The 20,971-nt window shown below is 37.3% G+C and overlaps 3 protein-coding genes across 3 annotated transcripts in view; 2 read left to right on the plus strand and 1 right to left on the minus strand.

Annotated features, from left to right (window-relative positions):
- efr3ba (EFR3 homolog Ba (S. cerevisiae)) overlaps positions 1-3,365 on the plus strand; it is a 36,800-nt gene extending 33,435 nt beyond the window's left edge. Inside the window, 1 exon segment of the mRNA XM_036563703.1 lies at positions 241-3,365. Coding sequence (XP_036419596.1) covers positions 241-340 — 100 coding nt within the window. The 3' untranslated portion in view covers positions 341-3,365.
- On the minus strand, positions 3,071-5,542 carry pomca (proopiomelanocortin a). Its single transcript, XM_036563704.1, has 3 exons — positions 5,451-5,542; positions 5,081-5,228; positions 3,071-4,042 (listed from the first exon to the last, which is right to left on the minus strand). Exons 2-3 carry the CDS (start codon positions 5,216-5,218, stop codon positions 3,506-3,508), a joined length of 675 nt encoding a protein of 224 aa, XP_036419597.1. The 5' UTR covers positions 5,219-5,228; positions 5,451-5,542; the 3' UTR covers positions 3,071-3,505.
- Positions 5,543-9,839: 4,297 nt separating this feature from the next.
- LOC118803176 (angiopoietin-related protein 7) lies at positions 9,840-19,811 on the plus strand. The gene is made up of 6 exons (XM_036563701.1): positions 9,840-10,232; positions 12,887-13,121; positions 13,427-13,564; positions 17,873-18,089; positions 18,338-18,533; positions 19,576-19,811. Exons 1-6 carry the CDS (start codon positions 9,840-9,842, stop codon positions 19,720-19,722), a joined length of 1,326 nt encoding a protein of 441 aa, XP_036419594.1. The 3' UTR covers positions 19,723-19,811.
- The last annotated feature ends 1,160 nt before the right edge of the window (positions 19,812-20,971 follow it).

Genomic DNA, 20,971 nt, shown 5'->3' on the forward strand with positions numbered 1-20,971 from the left:
CCCATTCCGCTCATGTGCCATGCACCTTCAGACATTTACTTTGACAAAGTTTCTATGTAATGGTGTCTGTTGTAAATAGGCTATACAAACAAAATTGAATTGAATTGATATAACTTTGAGCACAATGGACAAAATGTGATTAAAGTTCAAGAACACAGCTTGTATTGTATTTTTCATGTGATTGACCCCTCTCCCTCTCTCCTTCTTCACCCCCCCATGTGCACGTGCTCAAACAAATAGGCCTCCTCCTAGTCCATCCGGTTCTGTCGGGAATGGGCATGGACAGAGTCGCTCTGTACCAGTCTACGAGATGAAGTTCCCTGACCTCTGTGTGTACTGAAGCTGCGTCTAAATCTTCCCATGCCGCTACTCATCATCTTTATCATGTGTTCCCTTCCCAGGCGAAGATGTCTTCTAAACTCTTATTCTGAATTATATATTTTGCCTACTTTTGTTCAAGTGTGGTTATGTTTGTCCAGTATCCTGAAGCTTTTAGTAAGAAAGAAGATGAATCCCGAGCCATGTGACAGAATGTGCCTGTGTTTGGTTGCACTGGAAACAGAAATGCACTAATCAATGGAAATGACTTGCATTGAAACTTTTTCATAAGTATCCATTGAGAGCCATTGACAATACACTTGACTGTGATAGAAGAGAAACAGACACTTCAGTGGCTAGCTAGAATAGGCTAGGATGATGATGATGATGACGATGATGATGATTTGTGGATGATATTTCCATTATGCTGTTGTATTTACTTGATGTAATAGAATACCACTTACTTTTGCTAATTCAGTGAGGGCAGTGACTGTAGCTGAGTCATTCCATAAAAAGGTCCCATTTGTATGTACATTTGTATATAAATATATAGTTTTAGGCATTTTTACATGTCTGCATTGACAGCCACTGAAGTTCTGTCTCAAATATTTAAGTTAATATTTATTACCATCAAACCTTTGCCATAACCAAATGTGTAACCTTTTCACATTATCACAAAATATGGTAGTTAAATATGAATACATACATTTTTAAGAAATATGTAAAACTTTATTTGTGTCCATGAGTTTTGCTATCCACTCCATGTTAAGCCTTGAAAATAATGGATTAGCACTTTAAGTGAAATCATTTAAGCCTGTACGTTCAAAGGCTGATAGGTTTTGTTTTTATTTAGCATTGATAATTGGTTGTTTTTTTCTGCATCTTTGACAGGGTACATCAAGCAACATGTCTACCCCATCAAACAAAATAGATAATTTTTTTTTATAATAAATGTAATTATTTCTTAAAATTTTGAAATGTTCAAATTAATGTTAATGTGTCCATGATCATGTGGAATGACTCAGGCAGCTCGTAGTTTGCCCTCAGGTAGAGACACGGTGTGGCGGTACAGTAGTGCAGTTCTAGTGTGTATGCCTGCAGTTACTTGTGCCGTGAACACCAAATGAAGAAGCTGTTGGTTGGTATTTGTACAAGAGACTGCCTTAAAGAAGATTCAACTATTGTGTGGTAATATGTTAGATGTGTGTGTTTTAATTTGTCTTTTCCACAGGTGTGGTACATTTGTCAATGTGTCAATAAGGGTCAGTTTTATTTGAACTGTATGAAAAGGCACATTACAGCGAGTAGGCAGGCACATATGTTTTCATGCATATTTAAAATGTCGATGTTTTTTACACACTGCAATAAAATTTGTATTAAGAAGCAATAAGACTTAAGGCCAAACCAATGGCCAAACAAATGTGTGTTCTTTGGTTACTCTGGTGGTTTGGTGGTTTCTGATCAACCACACTGATTAAAGAATGATAGCTGATAACATGAACCATGACATCAACTGTACCTGGTAGTTTTACTATACTGACAAAAACTACAGAAAAACAATAAGGGGATGTGTGTAAATTATATTATTTCTGTAACCAATGACAGTTTTGGTTTTTGCTAAGTTGAAAAGCAGTGTGAAAATAAGCTCAGAAACTGGCTATTACTTTTCCTTCGTCCCTGTTCACCAAGTAATTTAGCACCATAGTTTAACAAAATTCATGTCAAAGTAGTCTTACTTAGTGCTTTTACACCTGCAGTGCAGTATTTGCCTTGATATTGTTTTATTTTTTTTCCTGTGTCAGTACACATACTGTGTATAGGGTACTACAACATAGTAGATTATCTTTCCTGGATCACAATACAGAATTCAAACTTGAGCATTGTGTGTGTATGTATGCTGCAAAATGCACTCTGTTTAATGACTGTCCACTTTGACTTGTGACTTGTGAATTTTAATGTCTCTCACTTATTAACCCAAATGACAATTTGCTTTCCTATAGTGAAACATATGTATACTGTATTTTTGGTTGTTCAGTCAATTTCCAAGGGGCAGTCAGTCTGTTCCTGTCACTGTCAGTGTAACCTGTTTGGCCAAAATGTTGAAGGCATATGATTCCTAAATGTCTTTTGGTATTATTATTATTATTATTATTATTATTATTAATTTCTTTTCTGTTGAAGTGGCACATTGACTTACTTTTGTAAAATATTGTTTTTAAAAAAGTAAAATATTCAGAACATTTCTCCCCACAGACACTATTTTGTCCATGGTGGGTATAATGTGAAGTTAATCGAAATATTGCAAATTGTTTACATGTGAGGTGACCAATGTGGTTTTGCATGTATGAGACAAATATCAGTATAACTAAGTATTTGTTCACTTTTATTTTTGCCTTTTTCAATCGCTGCATGCCCAAAGTCTTGTTTGTCTTTGTCTTAATTTGTCAGGGCATTTGGAAGTGCATTTCAATCACTGTGAAGGGTAATTTCGCTGTGTTCCATGTTGTCTGTTAAAGGCATTACCTGTCCCAAACAATTCTTGAGAACACTTGTTTCCTTAAAGAGTATAATATATTGATGTAAATACATGTTGTAAAGGCTATATATGAATAATTAAAATGTTAATTTTATGAAATTAGTGGCTTGGCTTGTGTGTTTGGCATTTTACTGGCAACTGGCATGTGGTTAAAAACATTGTCAATATTGTAAAATATTTTGGCATCTTTTCAACTCCAAAGAATCAGATTGTCGATTTGTGCTTGAAATATAATTGTTTTATGGTCAGCATTTTCATATTTTACAATATCGTACATGTTCATAAATAAAATAAAAATGCTTCACCTAAAAATGCTATGACCAACATTTAATCACCACAGCATTTCTATGTACAATAGTAAGTATTTATTGTTGATTACATTGTAAATGTACTGCTGGCTACAAGAACGAAGTGCTATTGGTTGACAAAGCCCCACCAGTTTCTTCTGAATCTACCTTTTGCTGTCTGATATGCCTACTTTTCAAAGAATTTAAGGGGAAAAAAAGCAAGTTATCTGCAGTGAATAAAAACTATTTCCTCTCTCTCTCTCTCACTCTCTCTCTCTCTCTCTCTCTCTCTCTCTCTCTCTCTCTCTCTCTCTCTCTCTCTCTCATATAACGCATTTAATGTGATTGTTCCTCTCCTGTACCCTTAGTGATCTTTCTTCTGGTGTCCATCTTTATTGATGACGTTCTTGAAGAGTGTAAGCAGAGGCTTCTGACTGCGTTCGTCCCAAGACTTCATGAAGCCACCATAGCGCTTGCTGGCTGGGGGGCCACTCCAGCGGAAGTGGTTCATCTTGTAGGAACCATCTTTCTTCTCCTGTTGGCTGAAGGAGCTGTCCTCCAGAGGATAGTCAGCCTCATTTGTGACCAACTCACGCCTCATCTCGGCTGGCAGTGCTTCTGCTGACTCCTCCTCCACCCCATTGGTGTAGACCTTGATGGGCCGGCGCTTGCGGCCAACAGGCTTACCCCAGCGGAAGTGTTCCATTGAGTAGGAACGTTTGTCTTCATGCAGTGGGCCTAACTCTGGAGCTTCTTCCTCTTGGGTGGGCGAGAAGGCGACAGCGGGCAGTGCAGCAGGGACCTCATTGGGTTCGGGGTTCAGTAAAGGCTGGAGGTGGCCATCTCCAGGATAAAGAGGAGACTCTGCTGTCAGATCAGACTTGCACAAATTGATGCAGTCCTGGGGAGAAAGCACAGTAACTCAGTACAATAAACTAATAAATCTATAATCTATAATCCAGCAAGTTTCTTGTAGAACATGTCTTGGCAGTCAGTTTTTACATGTCTGACACTAACAGAATTAGCATAGTTTAACGTTTCCCAGAAACAACACAAAACAACAAAACAAACAAACGAACAGATTTAGAGATGCACACAAAAATATAATACAAATGTGTTCTTTGAAATAATACCATAGAAAAACCTCACTTGACTGCACATCCAAGTCAAGAACCATTTAACAATCCTTATTTTTGTGGGTTTACTTTCAGTGAAGACTGGCAGAGACATTCTAAAACTATGGCATCTTTTTTGCCCCACTATACATTTTTAAACAATACATGCACAAATATTGGAAAATTATCACTGTTGTAAAAGTTAATCTTGTATCTTTTTTGTATTAATTTGTTGATATATGTGTCCTTTATTGGCGAAAATGTTATTTTGCATTATTAAATTCAAATTTAAATATATTTGTTTAGTGTTTTTTTTTACAAAAGACACTGTTACAAAGTCATTTTACAGAAGTCCAGATCCAGGCTCCTAGCAAACAAGCCAAGCATGGAAGTGAAAAGATAAAGGGCACGAAACCTTGAAAGGAACCAAATCTTAAAAATAAAACCTTATCAGTATCTTATTTAAGTCATAATAATTGTAAACTTAAGTTATGTGTATGTAGTCCTGTTACAGAAACGCTGCAAAGAAATATACATTTTTTTGGCTGTATTGTTGGGAAAGGTCTTGATTTCCATGATAAGTGTGACATTCATTTTCTTAATTTTTAGTAGGGTATATAAGTTCTGCAGTTACAGGTTACAAACATATAGCATATATTATGTGTATAGTTACACTTATTGAAAATAAGCTAACAATGTTTATGTATTAAATGAACAATAAAGCAACTTTTTATAACCATTTAACTATTGTACAAATATTCTTTGAAAGTTTGTGGTGGCTACTCTAGTGGTGGAAAGAATCATCAGCAGAAGCAGAGACTCACCAGGATGTTTTGTTCAGAGCTGAGGTCTCTGCAGTGAGTGTTCTCCCAGCATTGAGCTTTCACCTCTGCACTGCTTGCACACAGCACAGCCAGAGCCAACAGCCACACAGGACACATCATTCTCAATCCCCTAATCATCACAGGGGAGCTGCAGGAGAGTATAACAACTTCGGTAATATGAATAGTAACATGTAAGCAAGAAGTAAGAGCTTAAAGAATAAGTGAGAAAATAAGTGTTGATTCTGATCGAATCCAAAATTGTGATTTCTTTAAAAGAAAAAAGCAAAAAATGATTAAACAAAACAGAGACATCGCAGTTGGACAATATTTGTCATACAAAAGTGGAAACTCTGCATTTGAGATTACTCACCTGTTGCAAAGAAAGATGATGAAGTGTCTGTGAATGTTCCTCCCCAGGTTCTTCCACTCCACACAGACGTCCGACCACGTGTGAGTCTGTATATTTCTGATGTCTGAACCATCGCTCTGCTCTTCTTTTATACGCCCACCTAAGTGACACACCTTTCAAGGACAAATACTACGAAATTTCTTCTCTAGCTCTCAAGATGGAACATAGTAGGAAAACCCAGCGTATCCTGAACCTTACAGAAGAATAATGCATGACAAATTACCAGCTAACATCGAAATGTCACCAGGCATTGACGGCTGGACAAGTGAGGATTATCAGATAGCTGTCACTGACAAAATCAAGATGCTGTTTTGTAATATGTTAAGGGCAGCAGTGTCAGTTTACATGGCTTGGAATTATTAAAGGTTGAAATTCCATATCCAGTCAATGACGTCTGTCATTTTGTTTGGCTGACAGCATACAGGTGCTAAATCTGGGTCTTAGTTATTTGAAAAAAGGATGGATTGGAAAAAGGAAATCTTCATATTTAAGCTGAAGTTTAGTTTCAGATGGAATTACATCAGTGTTGCAGTCAGTTAGTGCTAACATTTACATAGAACTTATTTAAAATACTTTCGATACAGCCTTAAATTGCTGTGCTTTTATTATTACATGTGATTGAACTTAATTCAGAAGTGACTGGCATTTATCCATTTATGTGGAGCATGATGCAATAGGCATCCTCAAGCCATATGGTAAAGGTATGAACTATAATAGTGTCTTGAATGTCTTGAATGGTGCAAACAGTTTATACAATTGTGATTATTCAGCGTGCTAGTGGATCCCTGAAGGTGTATGACCTCTATCTACACAATGTAAAAGAGAGAAAAAGGGAACACAGAGAGAAAGAAAAGAAGCTTGAGATCAACGACTTTAGAGATCACCAACTGTATTAATAAGCCTGTAGTAATCAAGGCTACTGGCTGACTCAGTGAGCGTTGAGTGAAGCATCTTTATAAAAAACAACATGATTGTATTGGAGCTCTGACCTTGCTGGTCTTTCATGTTCCTCGTATCGGGAGCTTTGTCATAAAGTCCTAAGAAATGCTACGTTTGAGTGGTCCATCAAGTGGAAAAGCTTTTAGTGATGAACCATAAGAGAAAATCCAGACAAACATCCAGAGTGCATAACTTTTCATTCAGCCTACAGAGCTGCATGCAGCTTCTTCCATGGGCAATCACTTTGAACATTTTCTACAAATACAAGGCTTATATTTCACTAAACATTCAGATTTGTTCTAGTTGCGTACCACTGATTTGTTGAGAAAGCCTTTTTGAGCCACCACACTTTAAACAAGAGCCAAATTCTAAATTAATAATGCATAAATGTTAAAGATGAAGACAGAAAGAAAGAGTAAGGTGTTGCTGCAGCAGGACATGGTAAAAATTGAATAGCTTTAATTTCTTTTACAGTAATTAAAAGTAGAAGACACAGGAAATTAATAACAAATCTAAATGCAGAGTGTGGGAAAATAAGACAATAAACCTATATTTCCCATTCACTGCCCACTTTCCCTGCTGCACAAGTGCTGTTCTACGAATCCTATTAAAGAGGATTATGGGGATAAGATGACTGTCACCCCTGAATAACACTCTCCTACTCTGCAGGCTTACTTTGTTAGGGAAACAGAGAGAGAAATGTATTCTCTTCTTACATTGTTTTGCTCTACTGATGAAGAGATTCCTCGGGCTGGAAAGCAGGTAGCGTTAATTCAGTGTTTTTTTACTTGTGTTTAGACCATTTTATTTTAATAATGAAACATACTGATAGAGAGTGAGTTGTCATTGCAGCATAAAGCTGCTGGTTCACCTCCTTGACATTTAGGAAGAAGGTTTGTCGTGTAATTGTGGAATATATGAATGAATTGATGCAAATTTTACACACATGTTTATGGTTAAAAATAATGATATAAGTAAATGTGTTAATTGTACTGAGACTGTTGCAATGTCTGGTTGAGTTACTCATTTCAAACTGCTACTAAGTACTACTAAGCTAAGATTTTTAGTTTTTGTGAACCATTCATTCTAGACATTAATAACTTTTATTGAAAAAATGTTATCATACAATACTGTGCAAACAATACTTTTAAATAAAAGTTCATTAACTGGTCAGTTAGTATTTATTTTCTCAGAAAACCACCAATATTACAACAAATACAATTAACATTAACTAACATTTAGTTGCATTTATTCTAATGATACACCAATCAGGCATAACATTATGACCACCTCCTTGTTTCTACGCTCATTGTCCATTTTATCAGCTCCACTTACTATATAGGTGCACTTTCTTTTACTGCATACTTTGTTAGCCCCATTTTACCCTGTTCTTCAGTGGTTAGGACCCCCATGGACCCTCACAGAGCAGGTACTATTTGGGTGGTGGATCATTCTCAGCACTGCAGTGACACTGACGTGGTGGTGGTGTGCTAGTGTGTGTTGTGCTGGTCTGAGTGGATCAGGCACAGCAGTGCTGCTGGAGTTTTTAAACACTGTGTCCACTCACTGTCCACTCTATTAGACACTCCTACCTTGTCGGTCCACCTTGTAGATGTAAAGTCAGAGACGATAGCTCATCTGCTGCTGCACAGTTTGTGTTGGTCATCCTCTAGTCCTTCATCAGTGGTCACAGGATGCTGCCCACACGATGCTGTTGGCTGGGTATTTTTGGTTGGTGGACTATTCTCAGTCCAGCAGTGACAATGAGGTGTTTAAAAACTCCAGCAGCACTGCTGTGTCTGATACACTCAGACCAGCGCAACACACACTAACACACCACCACCACATCAGTGTTACTGCAGTGCTGAGAATGATCCACCACCCAAATAGTACCTGCTCTGTGAGGGTCCATGGGGGTCCTAACCACTGAAGAACATGTTAAAAGGGGGCTAACAAAGTATGCAGAGAAACAGATGGACTACAGTCTGTAATTGTAGAACTACAAAGTGCACTTATATAGTAAGTGGAGCTGATGAAATGGTGGTCATAATGTTATGCCTGATCGGTGTATATGGTGATTTTACAAGCAAACACACACTTATCACCAAGATAAAAGGTTTTAAATAAGGTGCTTAGGTGCCTAAAACTTTTGCACAGTACTGTACATGGCAAAATCATTATAATAAATCAGGAAATATGTAATACATACGAAAACTCAATGTAAATCATTTAAAATCATGCAGAAATATATTCAAAAACTTGTAATATTAAATCTATTGTGTGGAATTTTAAGCCATACACAAATACAATCAAAATGCATAATATTAAATATATATATGGTGCCTCAGATATAACACATGATGTGATGTGAATTTCTTGTTTTACAATTCCTTGTATATACATTATGCATGTATTTGTAGTGTAAATATATATTTTTTTATTCATAGTAACTGGCAGTTTACTAAGGAACAGTGAAAAGCTAGGAACTGTAAGTAATTGTGGGCTGAACAAGCTAGATTTTTGTTTACATAAACATGTTCAAAGCAGTCCTCATGTATATGTTTCAGCAGTAATGACAAATGTAGAACAATGAAAGTGTTCTCAACAGCTGGTGTGAGTCAGTACACATGAAGGCAGGAGGATCATTAACTTCTTAAATAATTATGTTTTTAAGCACTTAAGTAATTAAGTATTCTGTTGTGTTATCAAACCAAATTTGATCTTCCATAGGTAAATAATGCTGTCTCATGATTATAATAGTCTTAAATAATAGCCTAAATAAAAATAACTACCTACCTATAATTCCATTGTCTGCTTTGCTTGTGAACCGAATTAATGATTGATTTCTTTCGAGAACCCTTCCTAACCCTAGACCAAGGTGGACATACGAGCAGGTGACCACTAGGTTGGATTTTAGCTATAAGCTCACTTCTTGATAATTGTAAGACTAAACTGGAAACGTAGGCTGTCCTGAATTATGGGATGACCCTTAGGAATGCCTCCTAATCAGTTTCTTACACAGGAGTCAATGATAATAATAATAATAATAATAATAATGAAAAAATAATAATAGCAACATATTTTATTTGTAAGATCCACATATGCAAGCATTTCACAAAGCACACAGACAAAAATGAACATAACAAGTCCATTAGAATAGCACAGGAGAGTAAACAATAAAAAAGAAAGAAATAGCTTTAAACACAGGAAAAAACTTAAATAATTTACACTTTTACCATTTCTTTACACAGAGCTGGCAGTCACGCCCATCAGCTGCATAATATGTAGACAAGTCTGTATATTTGAAAACAGCCAAAGTGATGGTATCACTAGATGCCCAAAGTGACTCAAGTTCCTCATGAGGTCCTTACTCTTTTATCCTCTGTTTGAGAAATTCCCCTCTAGTGCAGAATGAAGCTATTTCTGCTGTTTAAGTCCTTAATCCTGGCAGCATGGACTCAGTCACTAGCTCACAGTGATAATGGCACAGACACTCAGAAAACAGATTCAAATGAATCAGACTCACACCGAACTGACACACACCGCATCAGCAGTGGCCTAATGCAGTGTGGCGAATATAGCAACGAGGTGATGCCCAATGGACAGTGTCGCTTGATGGCCACGTTGCCACAGCTAGAAGAGCAGAGGTGTCCTGACATGTTTCGCTGCACAGACGAGGTGTCGTATTGGCTGCATGAGAATGAAGAGCGTAAACAGCAAATGCAAGACCTGAAGGAGACCATCTCAGAGCTTCAGGAAGAGCTACGGAATCACAGGCACCGCATCAAAGTTCTGGAGTTACAGGTGAGGCAGCACAACACAACTGATTTCACTCAGAGTGTTTTCCATGTGACATTGTGTCAGGCACACAATTTCTCAAAGCTTAAAGCACTGTAAAAAATGGCTCGTCAGATCAACCTAAAAATATTACTTCACATGATAACAAGTAAATGAACCAGTTTTATTCAAACTAAACAAATACTTTGAATGAACGATTCTTTCAATGTATTTTTTAGCTGAAAAAATTATTATGTTGATTTGACAAGCTATTTTTTACAGGGTGTGCCATTCAGCATTCAACAGACACCAAGGTAAAAGCTTACATTTGTGCATGCTACAGATCTGAGTGAACAGAAAGTAGTATAGTACCTAACATATACACCTGAGGACACATACTACATAGTTTATCATGAACCTACTGTCATTAGAGGGAAGTAGTAAATGTGCTTTCCATGAGATACAGTGTGTAGTCTCCGCTTGCAGTACAAACACACCAGTGTTTCCCCACTAATGCCTCCTTAACCCTGAACAATAACTGGATTAAGGTTGAGACCTGCACCACAACCACATGGCCTGTAGACATTGCTGCTCTCGGCACAAAGCCTTGACATTTCTAAATGCAGTTTATTACTGTGTTTGTACAGTTTATTCCCCTCACCCCTGTATTTGTAATGTACACCTCATTTTTGCTCTATTGTGCACCCACAGTTGTCTGAGGACCCTCATTTTACCACATTACGTAGTACAACATGTAAAGATATAGACAAACACCATAAATCTATCTAGCTAGCTGCCAGTAGAAAATGTTTAAACCTTTATATGTACTGTTACATGGTAAAACAACCAAACATGATATCTTTCAGTGTAGTACTGTTTATTAATACCACAAACTGATTATCACAGTACAGCAGTTACACACATTTATACCAGTCAATAAGACTAAAAAGATGGCAGCAACCAAATATCTTAAAATTATGACATAATGTAATAAACTAGTTAAGTGAAATACAAAACCAACATGGTGGTAAAAACAAGACATGTAAAATGAATTCAAATGTATTTTTTGGGGTAGTTATAACGTGAAAAAAAAACTGTAAATAAAGAAATAAAACGTAATTAACAAACACTAACAAAACCGCAACAAATGGAAGATCCACCTGAAACACTACAATATTAGAGACAAGTATCACACACTTTACCAATATGGTCTGCAACAACAGCCAATTACTGAAACTCTGACATTTTAACATCTTTGACAAAATCTTGTCCTGTATCTTTCAGAATCCACTGTATTTAAGGACCTGCAGCATTTCTACTGTAAATTCACATTGGTTTGATATTATTCCCTTAGAAACAATAAGTTAAATTATGTTAATCTACAGGTGTGATACACACCTGTGTCCAGCACAGTGTGATCATTTACCTGCTTACACACAGCTGATTTTATCTTACGAGTTTCTTAAGTCTGACAGAGAAATCACTGAACAATTCCAGTTATCTAGAACCAGAAAAGTGCACATCTGGCCCTGTTGTTATTGGAGCATTTTGTACTGTTTTGGTTGAGGGAGCTTATTTTCACCAAGTGATAAATAACACAGTGTATATAAACTTGTTGCTCAAACCCAATTCCGAAAAAAAAACAAAAAAAAACATTGTCAATAAACACTGTCCATCACTGCATCCACAAATGCAATTTAAGACTGTACTATGCACAGTGGAAGTCATATGCCAAAAGTATCCAGAAATGCTGCTGACTTTTTTAGGCTTGAGCTTGTCTAAAATGGACCGAAGCACAGTGGAAACGTGTTCTGATGAGTAAATCTTTCATGTTATAAATGGACATAATGCATGTCGTGTTCTCCAGGCCAAAGAAGTAAAGGGCCACCCAGACTGTACCAGCGTAAAGTTCAAAAGTTGGGGTCTGTCATGGTATGTAGGTGTATTACTAGGTAACTTGGACATCTGTGAAAGCACCACTAACGCTGGACACATGTTGGAGCAACATATGCTGCCTTTTAGACGCTGTCTTATTCAGGGATGTTCACAGTTATTTTATTCTGCACATTACAATGCCATGGCTGCGTAATCAGAGAGTGTGGGTGCTACACTGGCCTGCTTGCAGTCCAAACCCGAATCCCAAAGAAACTGTGTGTCTTATTAAGCTCAAAATATAACAACAAAGGCCATATAGGCTGCTCAGCTAAAGACTCTAAATGTTGTTAAAGGGAAAGGTGATGTAACATCATAAACATGCTCTTGTCTCAGCTTTTTTGGAATGTGTTGCAGGCATTGAATTTGGAATAAGCATATATTTCCAGCAAACAATAATGTTAAATAGGTAAAACATCAAATATTGTGTTTTTGTACTGTTTTCAGTTTAATACAGGTCATACAATACAATTTCCTGATCACTGCATTCTGTTTTTGTACATTGCATTCATTTGACCTGGGTTTCCCCCCACCAATTTATTGGCCTCAATAATTGAGATGGTTTTAATGCCTACTTGAGTAGAAGTGGACATTGGGGCAGAGGGGAAGAGGTGAAGGTGCTTGTGATGTGTACATAGATCTGTCTAAGGATTGTGAGATTTTGTAACATCAATTTGAGAACCAAATTTGACTGATAGAAGAGCATAACCTGTTTGCGTTAAATTATGTCAATCAATGTTTGTTGACAGAATGAAGAGAAGAACAGTCAGAACTCTTCATTGGAACAGCGATTCCATGCTTTGGAGCAAATCTATGAAGAAGCCAACACACTGTTGCACATTCATGGTTCTCTCATCTATGACATGCAGACACAGATCCGAAACCTCACCATGTCTGTGGAGCGTGTTCGACGCAACCCTGGCTGCATGATCAACATCGTCCGCACAAGTCCACTCCTCAATGCACAAGAAACCCTGCATCCAGGTCTGTGTTAAACCCTGGTTTTGAAAATTCCTTTCACCAATTACTGTCACTGACTAGACGTAATGTTAGTCAAATGTCACTGCAGATTTGATAAAACTTACCCATGCTGGAAGACGTTGCATAATATTGATTTGCACTGTCAGCGTTATAAGGATTATAAGGATTGGAGCTGTTGCTGTTGCTATACTTGTTATTCCTCATTATTATTACATTACAATACTTTGCTAATATGACCAAGTATTAACTAATTTTGTATTTAGTGCTGTGCACTATTGTTTGGTATAATTTCGTGTTGATCTCTTCAGAGGTTCAGCATATACGAAACTGCCCAATCGACTGTGCTTCCTTGTACTACAATGGAGTCCACAGATCTGGGATTTTTACTGTTGTACCTTCACTAGGATCAACACCTGTTGAGGTCTACTGTGACATGGAGACTGATGGTATTCTATTTTCTATTTCTTTAAACATGGTCATTTATGGTCATTATGATGATGAGATTAACTTCTATATTATTTAAACTGCTATATTTTTAGGTAATTATTATAAGGCAGCTACTATCATCATGTCATCTACAATCCTCATTATTCTTGTTTTTTAATTTTTTTAAATTACTGAGTTCAGATGTTTCAGTCGCACCCATTGCTAAAAGATGTATAAAATCAAGCACATAGTCATGCAATCCCCATAAACAAACATTTGCGATAGGTTATACTGATGAGCTCAGTGACTTTAAACATGGCACTGTTATAGGATGCCACATGTCAATTTGTGAAATTTCTCCCCTGGTAGATCTGCCCCAGTCAACTGTAAGAGCTATTATTATGAAATGGAATAATCTAGGAATGAATGATTTATCTGATTTAAATCTGATTAATTGTTACCCAGTGCCACACACTGTTTTTTGTATGAGAGGTCATTTTGGGCCCATTGCATTGCGTCATTTATGAGTATCCCAAAAGAAGGCTGTGGTTGACAGTGTCGAAAGCTTATGTTAAATCAATGAAAATGGCAGCACAGTGCTTCTTGCTTGTTCATGTATAAGGCCAAGTGAAGATCATTTAGAACCAGTGTGGTCGCAGAGGTGGTGCTATGTCATTCTGTAAAGCCAGACTGAAAGTTAAACAGCACAAAAATCTCATAAAGAAATTATTTGAGTTGGCTATTCACTAAAGATTTAAAAATTTTAGATAAACATGATGGTTTCTGAGATCTGAGGTCTGTAGTTACCCAGATCTGCTGCCTTGCCTCCTTTATAGGAACAGGATGTCCCTCAACTTAAATAAGTGTGATGGTCAGGTGTCCACATGCTTTTGGCCATACAGTGTATATCAATCAATGAATCCATCAATCAACCTTTATCTAAACTCAGAGTACACTGAGGGTGACCCTCATTTACAATGTAGCCAAACCAAAACAGAATTCAGAAATCATGTAAAATAAATGACAGATCAAATAGGGATAAAATAGTAATACACACACATGCACACATCTAAACCGCTTATCCTCCTGGGTTGTGGGGGGTACTGGAGCTTATCTGAGCACTCAATGGGCAGAAGGCAGGAAACACCCTGCACAGGTCAAATTGTAACAAAACAACAAAAACAACATATTTCACAAAATAAATAAATAGAATAATAAATGTAAAACAATAATGAAAACATACCACTATCATATTAAAAGTTAACTAAAAATCAAATAAAACAGTGGCAGGCCGAGTGCAGGTGGTTAGAGACTAAGAGCTAAAAATGTTCATGTGACACCAGTGACCAGAATTTTAGAGATTCCTGTCATGAATTCCAGCTCACTGGTGCACTGTAGCTAAAAGCAGATTTTTCCAGTTCAGTAAAAACTCTTGGCACCTGAAGAGTGATCCAATCACTGGAACAAGTCTGATAAATTGCATTATTTACACTGAGAATTTTTCGTGATGTATGATGGCATATGGCCAGTAAGCGCTTTACAGATAAAAAGAAGCCAGTGTGTCTTCTGATGCACAGCCAGAGATGACCAGCCAAACTTGGCATACAGTATACAGTGATGGGTATTTTAGTTGTCACTAAAAATGAATCTTAAATGAGAGTGGTATAACCTGGAGTAGATAATAACTTTGCTGCAACAATCTTTTTCCATGTGTACATTGGAAAACATACTTTGTTTTGATACAGAAAGCCAAGTTTCTGCCTCAGTTTACGTGTAAGCTTGTTCAGAAGGTATTTCAGTGCATTTGTTGTCTAGCCATTTGCCAAGGTATTTGTACTTATTATTCTTTCAATGTCAGAACCCTTCAGGGTTGTGATTTTTTTGGCTTTGGAAAACAGCATTGACTTCTCAAAATTTAAGTCTAGTTTATGATCGTAAAAGGCTGATTGTAGGGCTTTAAAAGAATACTGCAATTTTTCCACTGCAGCACCAATATAGTCAGTCAAGCAGTATAGAATGGTGTTGCTAGAATATAAATGTACTTACAATGTACTGTTTACAATCAACAATGGAAGTGGCAATGCCATTTATATACATATTAAATAATACTGGTCTGAGGATGAAACCTTGAGGGACCACCTTAGTTACTGGTAGTAGCTCTGATTTGCCTTGTCCTACACATTGCTGTCTAGGAAAGAGATAATTTAAAATCTACTTGGTAGCACTGCAGTCAAAACCAATATTTTGTAGACGTTTTAAAAGTAGGGAATAACCAATTGTATCATCGTCTTTACAGAGATCAATGAAAATAACTGCACAATGTTTCTTTCTATTGATGACACTGAAAAGATCGACTGAGTGTAGCAGCAGAGATTGTACTATGCCCGTGTCCTTGGATTCTTTAAACTTTGCTTTCAGACCTTTAACTGTTCTTTGACGCTGCAGCCTTGTACTCATACGGTCGCATTCAGCCATTTCTTTCTAAATCTCTTCGAACACGGAGGAGAATGTTTATGAGGTCTCAGCAATGCAAAATTATGACGAATGTTAAGTTGGATTGGCGTAAAAGCTGCATGAATTCCGATCTGGCTGTTCAGTCGCATTGCTGCATATCGGATACGTATCGAATATCATTATGAAAGCGTCGCAAATCGGAATTGAAAATGTGAGATCCAATGTGTTTTTTGCTGTTCACACTGCCACACAGATGACACATCTGTATCACATATAAAGAAAAAGATCGGATTTGGACCACTTTTACCTGCTGTGTAACAAAACAAGATAGGTAGTAGTGGAGGTAGTTTCTATGGAGAATGTCTTAAGTTGATCATTCACTAAGAATTCTAAGACTTTGGCTAAGCATGGCAATTTTGAGACGGGTCTTAAAGTATTAAGATCTGAGGCATCACCTCCTTTGTGGAGTGAAATTACATGTTCTGTTTTCCAGATACTGAGAATTCTGCTTGATAAAATAGACAGATTAAAAAAAATCCTCTCCTATTTTAGTGGTGCTGTTTAGGGCTTTAGCTACTATGTAAGGAAAGACAGGGTGAATCGTAAAGAGGCCAAGTCTTACAGCAGTGGGTGAGCATTCCCAGCGGTCTCCCATCCAGGTACTAATCAGGCCCGACCCTGTTTAGCTTCTTGAGATCAGATGAGATTGGGCGTTCTCAGAGTGGTACGACCGCAAGTGCATATTGATATGTGCACATGTTAACATCTCATCCATATGTGTATGTTGAACATCTCAATCCAAACCTGTGGGCAATAATATGAAGTTGGCCCTCCGTTTGCCGCCATAATAGCCTCCACTCTTCTGAAAAGGCATGGCTGTGGGGATTCGCTTCTATTAGGCCACAAGAGCATTTGTGATATTTGGCACTGATATTAGGTGATAAGGCCTGGCTCACAGTTCGCATTCCATATTACCCGAAAGTTGTTAGATGGGGTTGAAGTCAGGGATCTTAGCGGGCCAGTCAATTTCCAGTCAAATTCCACACCAAACTTAGCAAAGCATTTCTTTATGGAGTCTGCTTTCTGCAGAGGCACGCTGCCATGGTGAAACAGGAAAGGGCCTTCCTCAAACACATATCCCACATCATCATAATATCAGGCTATAGCCTAGTGGTAGGAGAAGTGAGCCATCAACCGGAAGGTTGTGGGTTCAAATCCCACGACTGACTAGGTATATCTGGTTGTGCCTTTGGGCAAGGCACTTAACCCCCTACTCCCCCAATGCTGTGCTGCGCCTAGAATAGCAGATTCACAAAAACACAACCAATAATGCAGCACTCACCACTATAAAGAATGTGCCTAAAGAAATCCCAATGAGAAAATATTGGTGAATGTCAGAATCTTTGTGAAAACTGGATAAGTGGGTTTTAAGAAGAATTTTCTTCTTAAGAACGGTTGGTGAATGAGGCACAATGTTTTTTTTTAAACTGTCTTTGTAAATGTGTAGAAAATGACATACTCTTCTCAATCAGGGACAGGATCTCACTTTCACAGGCCCCCCAGGTACATCTTTTGTTTGCAGCTGGAGCTTTGAATGCAAACACTGGTGTGCTGATAAAGAAGTGAAAGCTTAGGCAATGGCAGATAGCAACTGTTGCTAAGCATTGATTAGAGGGATGAGAAAACAAGATGGAGCTTGGGATTGGTTAATAAGACTGTACTGCACACATTCAACAATGATGGAGAGCTTTATGATTGTGATTGGCCAAAATATGACAACAGCACTCATAAAAAAGTATCTTAAAAAATATGCTTTTCCCCACAATTGTAAGAACCATACGGCCTTGTTAAAGAAGTTTCTTCATTACTATTAGGTGGTGGCTGGACCATGTTCCAGCGTCGACAGGACGGCAAGGTTAATTTCAATCGCAAGTGGACAGAATACAGAGATGGCTTTGGAGACCTGAATGGTGAATTCTGGTTGGGGAATGACCACATTCATGACATTTCTAGCCAGGGGGATTACTGCTTACGCATCAACCTGGAAGACTGGAATGGCAAACACAAACATGCTCTCTACCAAAGTTTCAGGTGAGGCTTTCCTCTGACAGATCTTTACTCAGCTTCCCTCTACTTCCCCCTCCTAAATACATTATCTTCTGAAGAGAAAAATAATTTTTTAGACAGACAAAGATATGAGCTGGTAAGCATCTTAGAGCTGGATTTCTCTTCTATGATCTGTTTCTACTTGGAGATTCTTTCTAGGGCTTAAAAATCCTTTTCTTGCAATATCATGAAAGATAAACCACAGCAAACATGCTTGAGTTGTATCCCTTCAGGATTGAGGATGAGGAGAACCAATATCGCCTCCATGTATCTGGGTTTAGTGGAACAGTGGAGGACTCGTTCAGCTGGTACCATGACAAGCAGAGCTTCAGTACACCTGATACAGGCAACATCTGTGCTGAGATCTCCCATGGAGGATGGTGGTACCACCAGTGCTTCTTTGCTAACCTGAATGGCGTGTATTATAAGGTAAGAGATCTGTAAAAGTAGAGCTGGTCCGAACATGTGTTGAGAAATATTTCTGAACTAGTCTTCGAATACTTCTTAAAATTCTTAAAAATCAATGTCAAATATAAGTGTGTGATTTGTAATTTTATAAAAAAATTTTTTTAAAAAATAGGCTTGTGTTTTGTATGTCTAGCATAGCCAGTGTGAAAACACGCCTATTTTTTTTCACTTGCTCACTAGTGAAGTGTAAATGACAGTCAAATTACATGCTCACATTTTTCTATACTGTTATAAACTATATTTAAAATGAATGTACTTAAATGTGATGACCGGGCTAGTTTGGCAGTTGCAGAATAGCTCCTGTGCTGTAATAATGATGTACTGGAGAATCTTCTCTGATACAGTGGTAAAAACGAAATAAACAGATTTGCTGTTTGTGCTGTCAAGTTTTAAACCTGCTATAAATCTGTTTAATTAGAAAGAAAGAAAGAAAAAAGCCAACAATCCCATCTGAAATGGTTACATAACTGAGCTGAGTTGGAAGTAATGCGGATTAGACACATTGTGGTACTCAGATACCTCAGATATCTTTGCTAAATTTGATGAAATTTATTGTAGTTCAGGTTACTAGCCAAATTACATATTTTGTTGATTTTCTAAGTGAAAATAAATACACATCCCATACAGAGAACACAAATCTGTACATTGTACATTGGGGGGGAAAAAAATGGGCATGCATTAAGATTATGGCACATTTAATATGTCATGTTTTACTTTTTCCAAAATGTTCAATTTAGCAAATTAACAGAAATCAACAAAACTGTAATTTGACTGGTTATTCAAACTTTTGGATATGACTGTATATATGGATGTGTCGATTAGGCTCTGTTTCTTATTGTAAGAGATACAACGAGAATTAAAAATAGGTATTATCATGATCATTTTAATGTAAATTTGAATCAAATATTTGTAATGATTTTTTAATAAGAGTAATCATGACTGGGCTTAGTAGTCCCGACTGTGGCCTTCTAACTTCTGTGTATATGTTTTTCTTGACCACCAGGGGGGGCGTTACTCTGCCAAAGGGAAGAATCTTTTAGGACCAGATGGCATTGTGTGGTACACCTGGAAGGATTCGGATTACTACTCACTGAAGAAAGTGAGCATGATGATCCGCCCACGGACCTTCAAGCCCCGTCCTTCTCCTTGACAACTGACGTTGCTCAAGACATCATGGAAACTCAACCTGTGATGATGTCAATAGAGAATATTGATTCTGCATGGCTGGATGGAAACATCAACGAGTGCGTGTTTATCACTTTTAGATTAATCTAAAAACTCAAAATTCTAATTACTGCAGATGTTAATTATAATCATCTGTATGCAGTGTTATTAGGGAGATTTTAATTGTAAAGTTCCAGCCTGGAAATTAGAATTTCTTGCTATTAAGAGATTTATTTTTGTAAATTCTGTCAAGTAATTTTGATAAAACAGGCACTGAACCGTGTTCAGTGCTCAACATAACAAACGCTGTATACAAAGTTCCATTTGACGTGTAATCTGTTTCTTCTGCAGATCTTTCTTTATAGACAAATATACCTCATTAGTTAATACAGCCTGATTTCATATGTATTGCTGAGGCACAAAGGACCAACAACAGAAGAGCTATACAAATAGGATGGAAGAGATAAATGGCTACAAGATATAACCTGATTATGGATGTATTTGTTTTTCTAAAGACGCATATTACTTATTCAGAGATATATGGTTACATTTTTGTTATTATTGTCTGTTATTTGCATATGTTTGCTTGTGGAGTATTAGGACACCACAAAATATGCATTAATAAAATGAAAGATTTAAAAAAAAAAAAACACCTGATTTCTCTGTAGTACTTACAAAAAAACTATTAAAGTAGACTATTCAGTTATAGAGATTCATATATTAATAACTGCTGATATTCTTAAGTCTTTTATTTTATATACATATAATGCACAGCGATCTTTCATTACATTGAACTTTATAGCATTTTATCTTTTTTTTTAATGTTTTATTGGTTTCGCTGTCTTTGATGGATCTTGCTATTGCTTTTACCTTCTGAGCACACCAAAGCAAAATTCAAGCAACTATAATGGCATAGCAATAAGTGAACATAAATATCCTATATTATAAAACAACAGACAGTCTTGAGCCTGCTGCAGATATTTCAGGAAAGGAAACAGACACAGGTTGAGACTGGTATTTTCTTGCTCAGGGTCTTCCTCTGGAGCCCTTTCCCTCTCTCCCACTCACTCACACACACACACACGGCACAGTGACATGCGGAGTCAGCTTGTTCCCCATATACCGTTTCCTCTGATGTCAGTGGCGTGTTTCCTGTTTCATAGTTGTGGAAAGAGAGTGTCCCAAAGAGTGTGACTAGAACAAGCATTCCCTATCCATGGGCAATCAGGAAGCAA

This window comes from Colossoma macropomum, unplaced genomic scaffold, assembly GCF_904425465.1.
Source record: "Colossoma macropomum unplaced genomic scaffold, Colossoma_macropomum, whole genome shotgun sequence".
NCBI classification, from domain to species: Eukaryota; Metazoa; Chordata; class Actinopteri; order Characiformes; family Serrasalmidae; genus Colossoma; species Colossoma macropomum.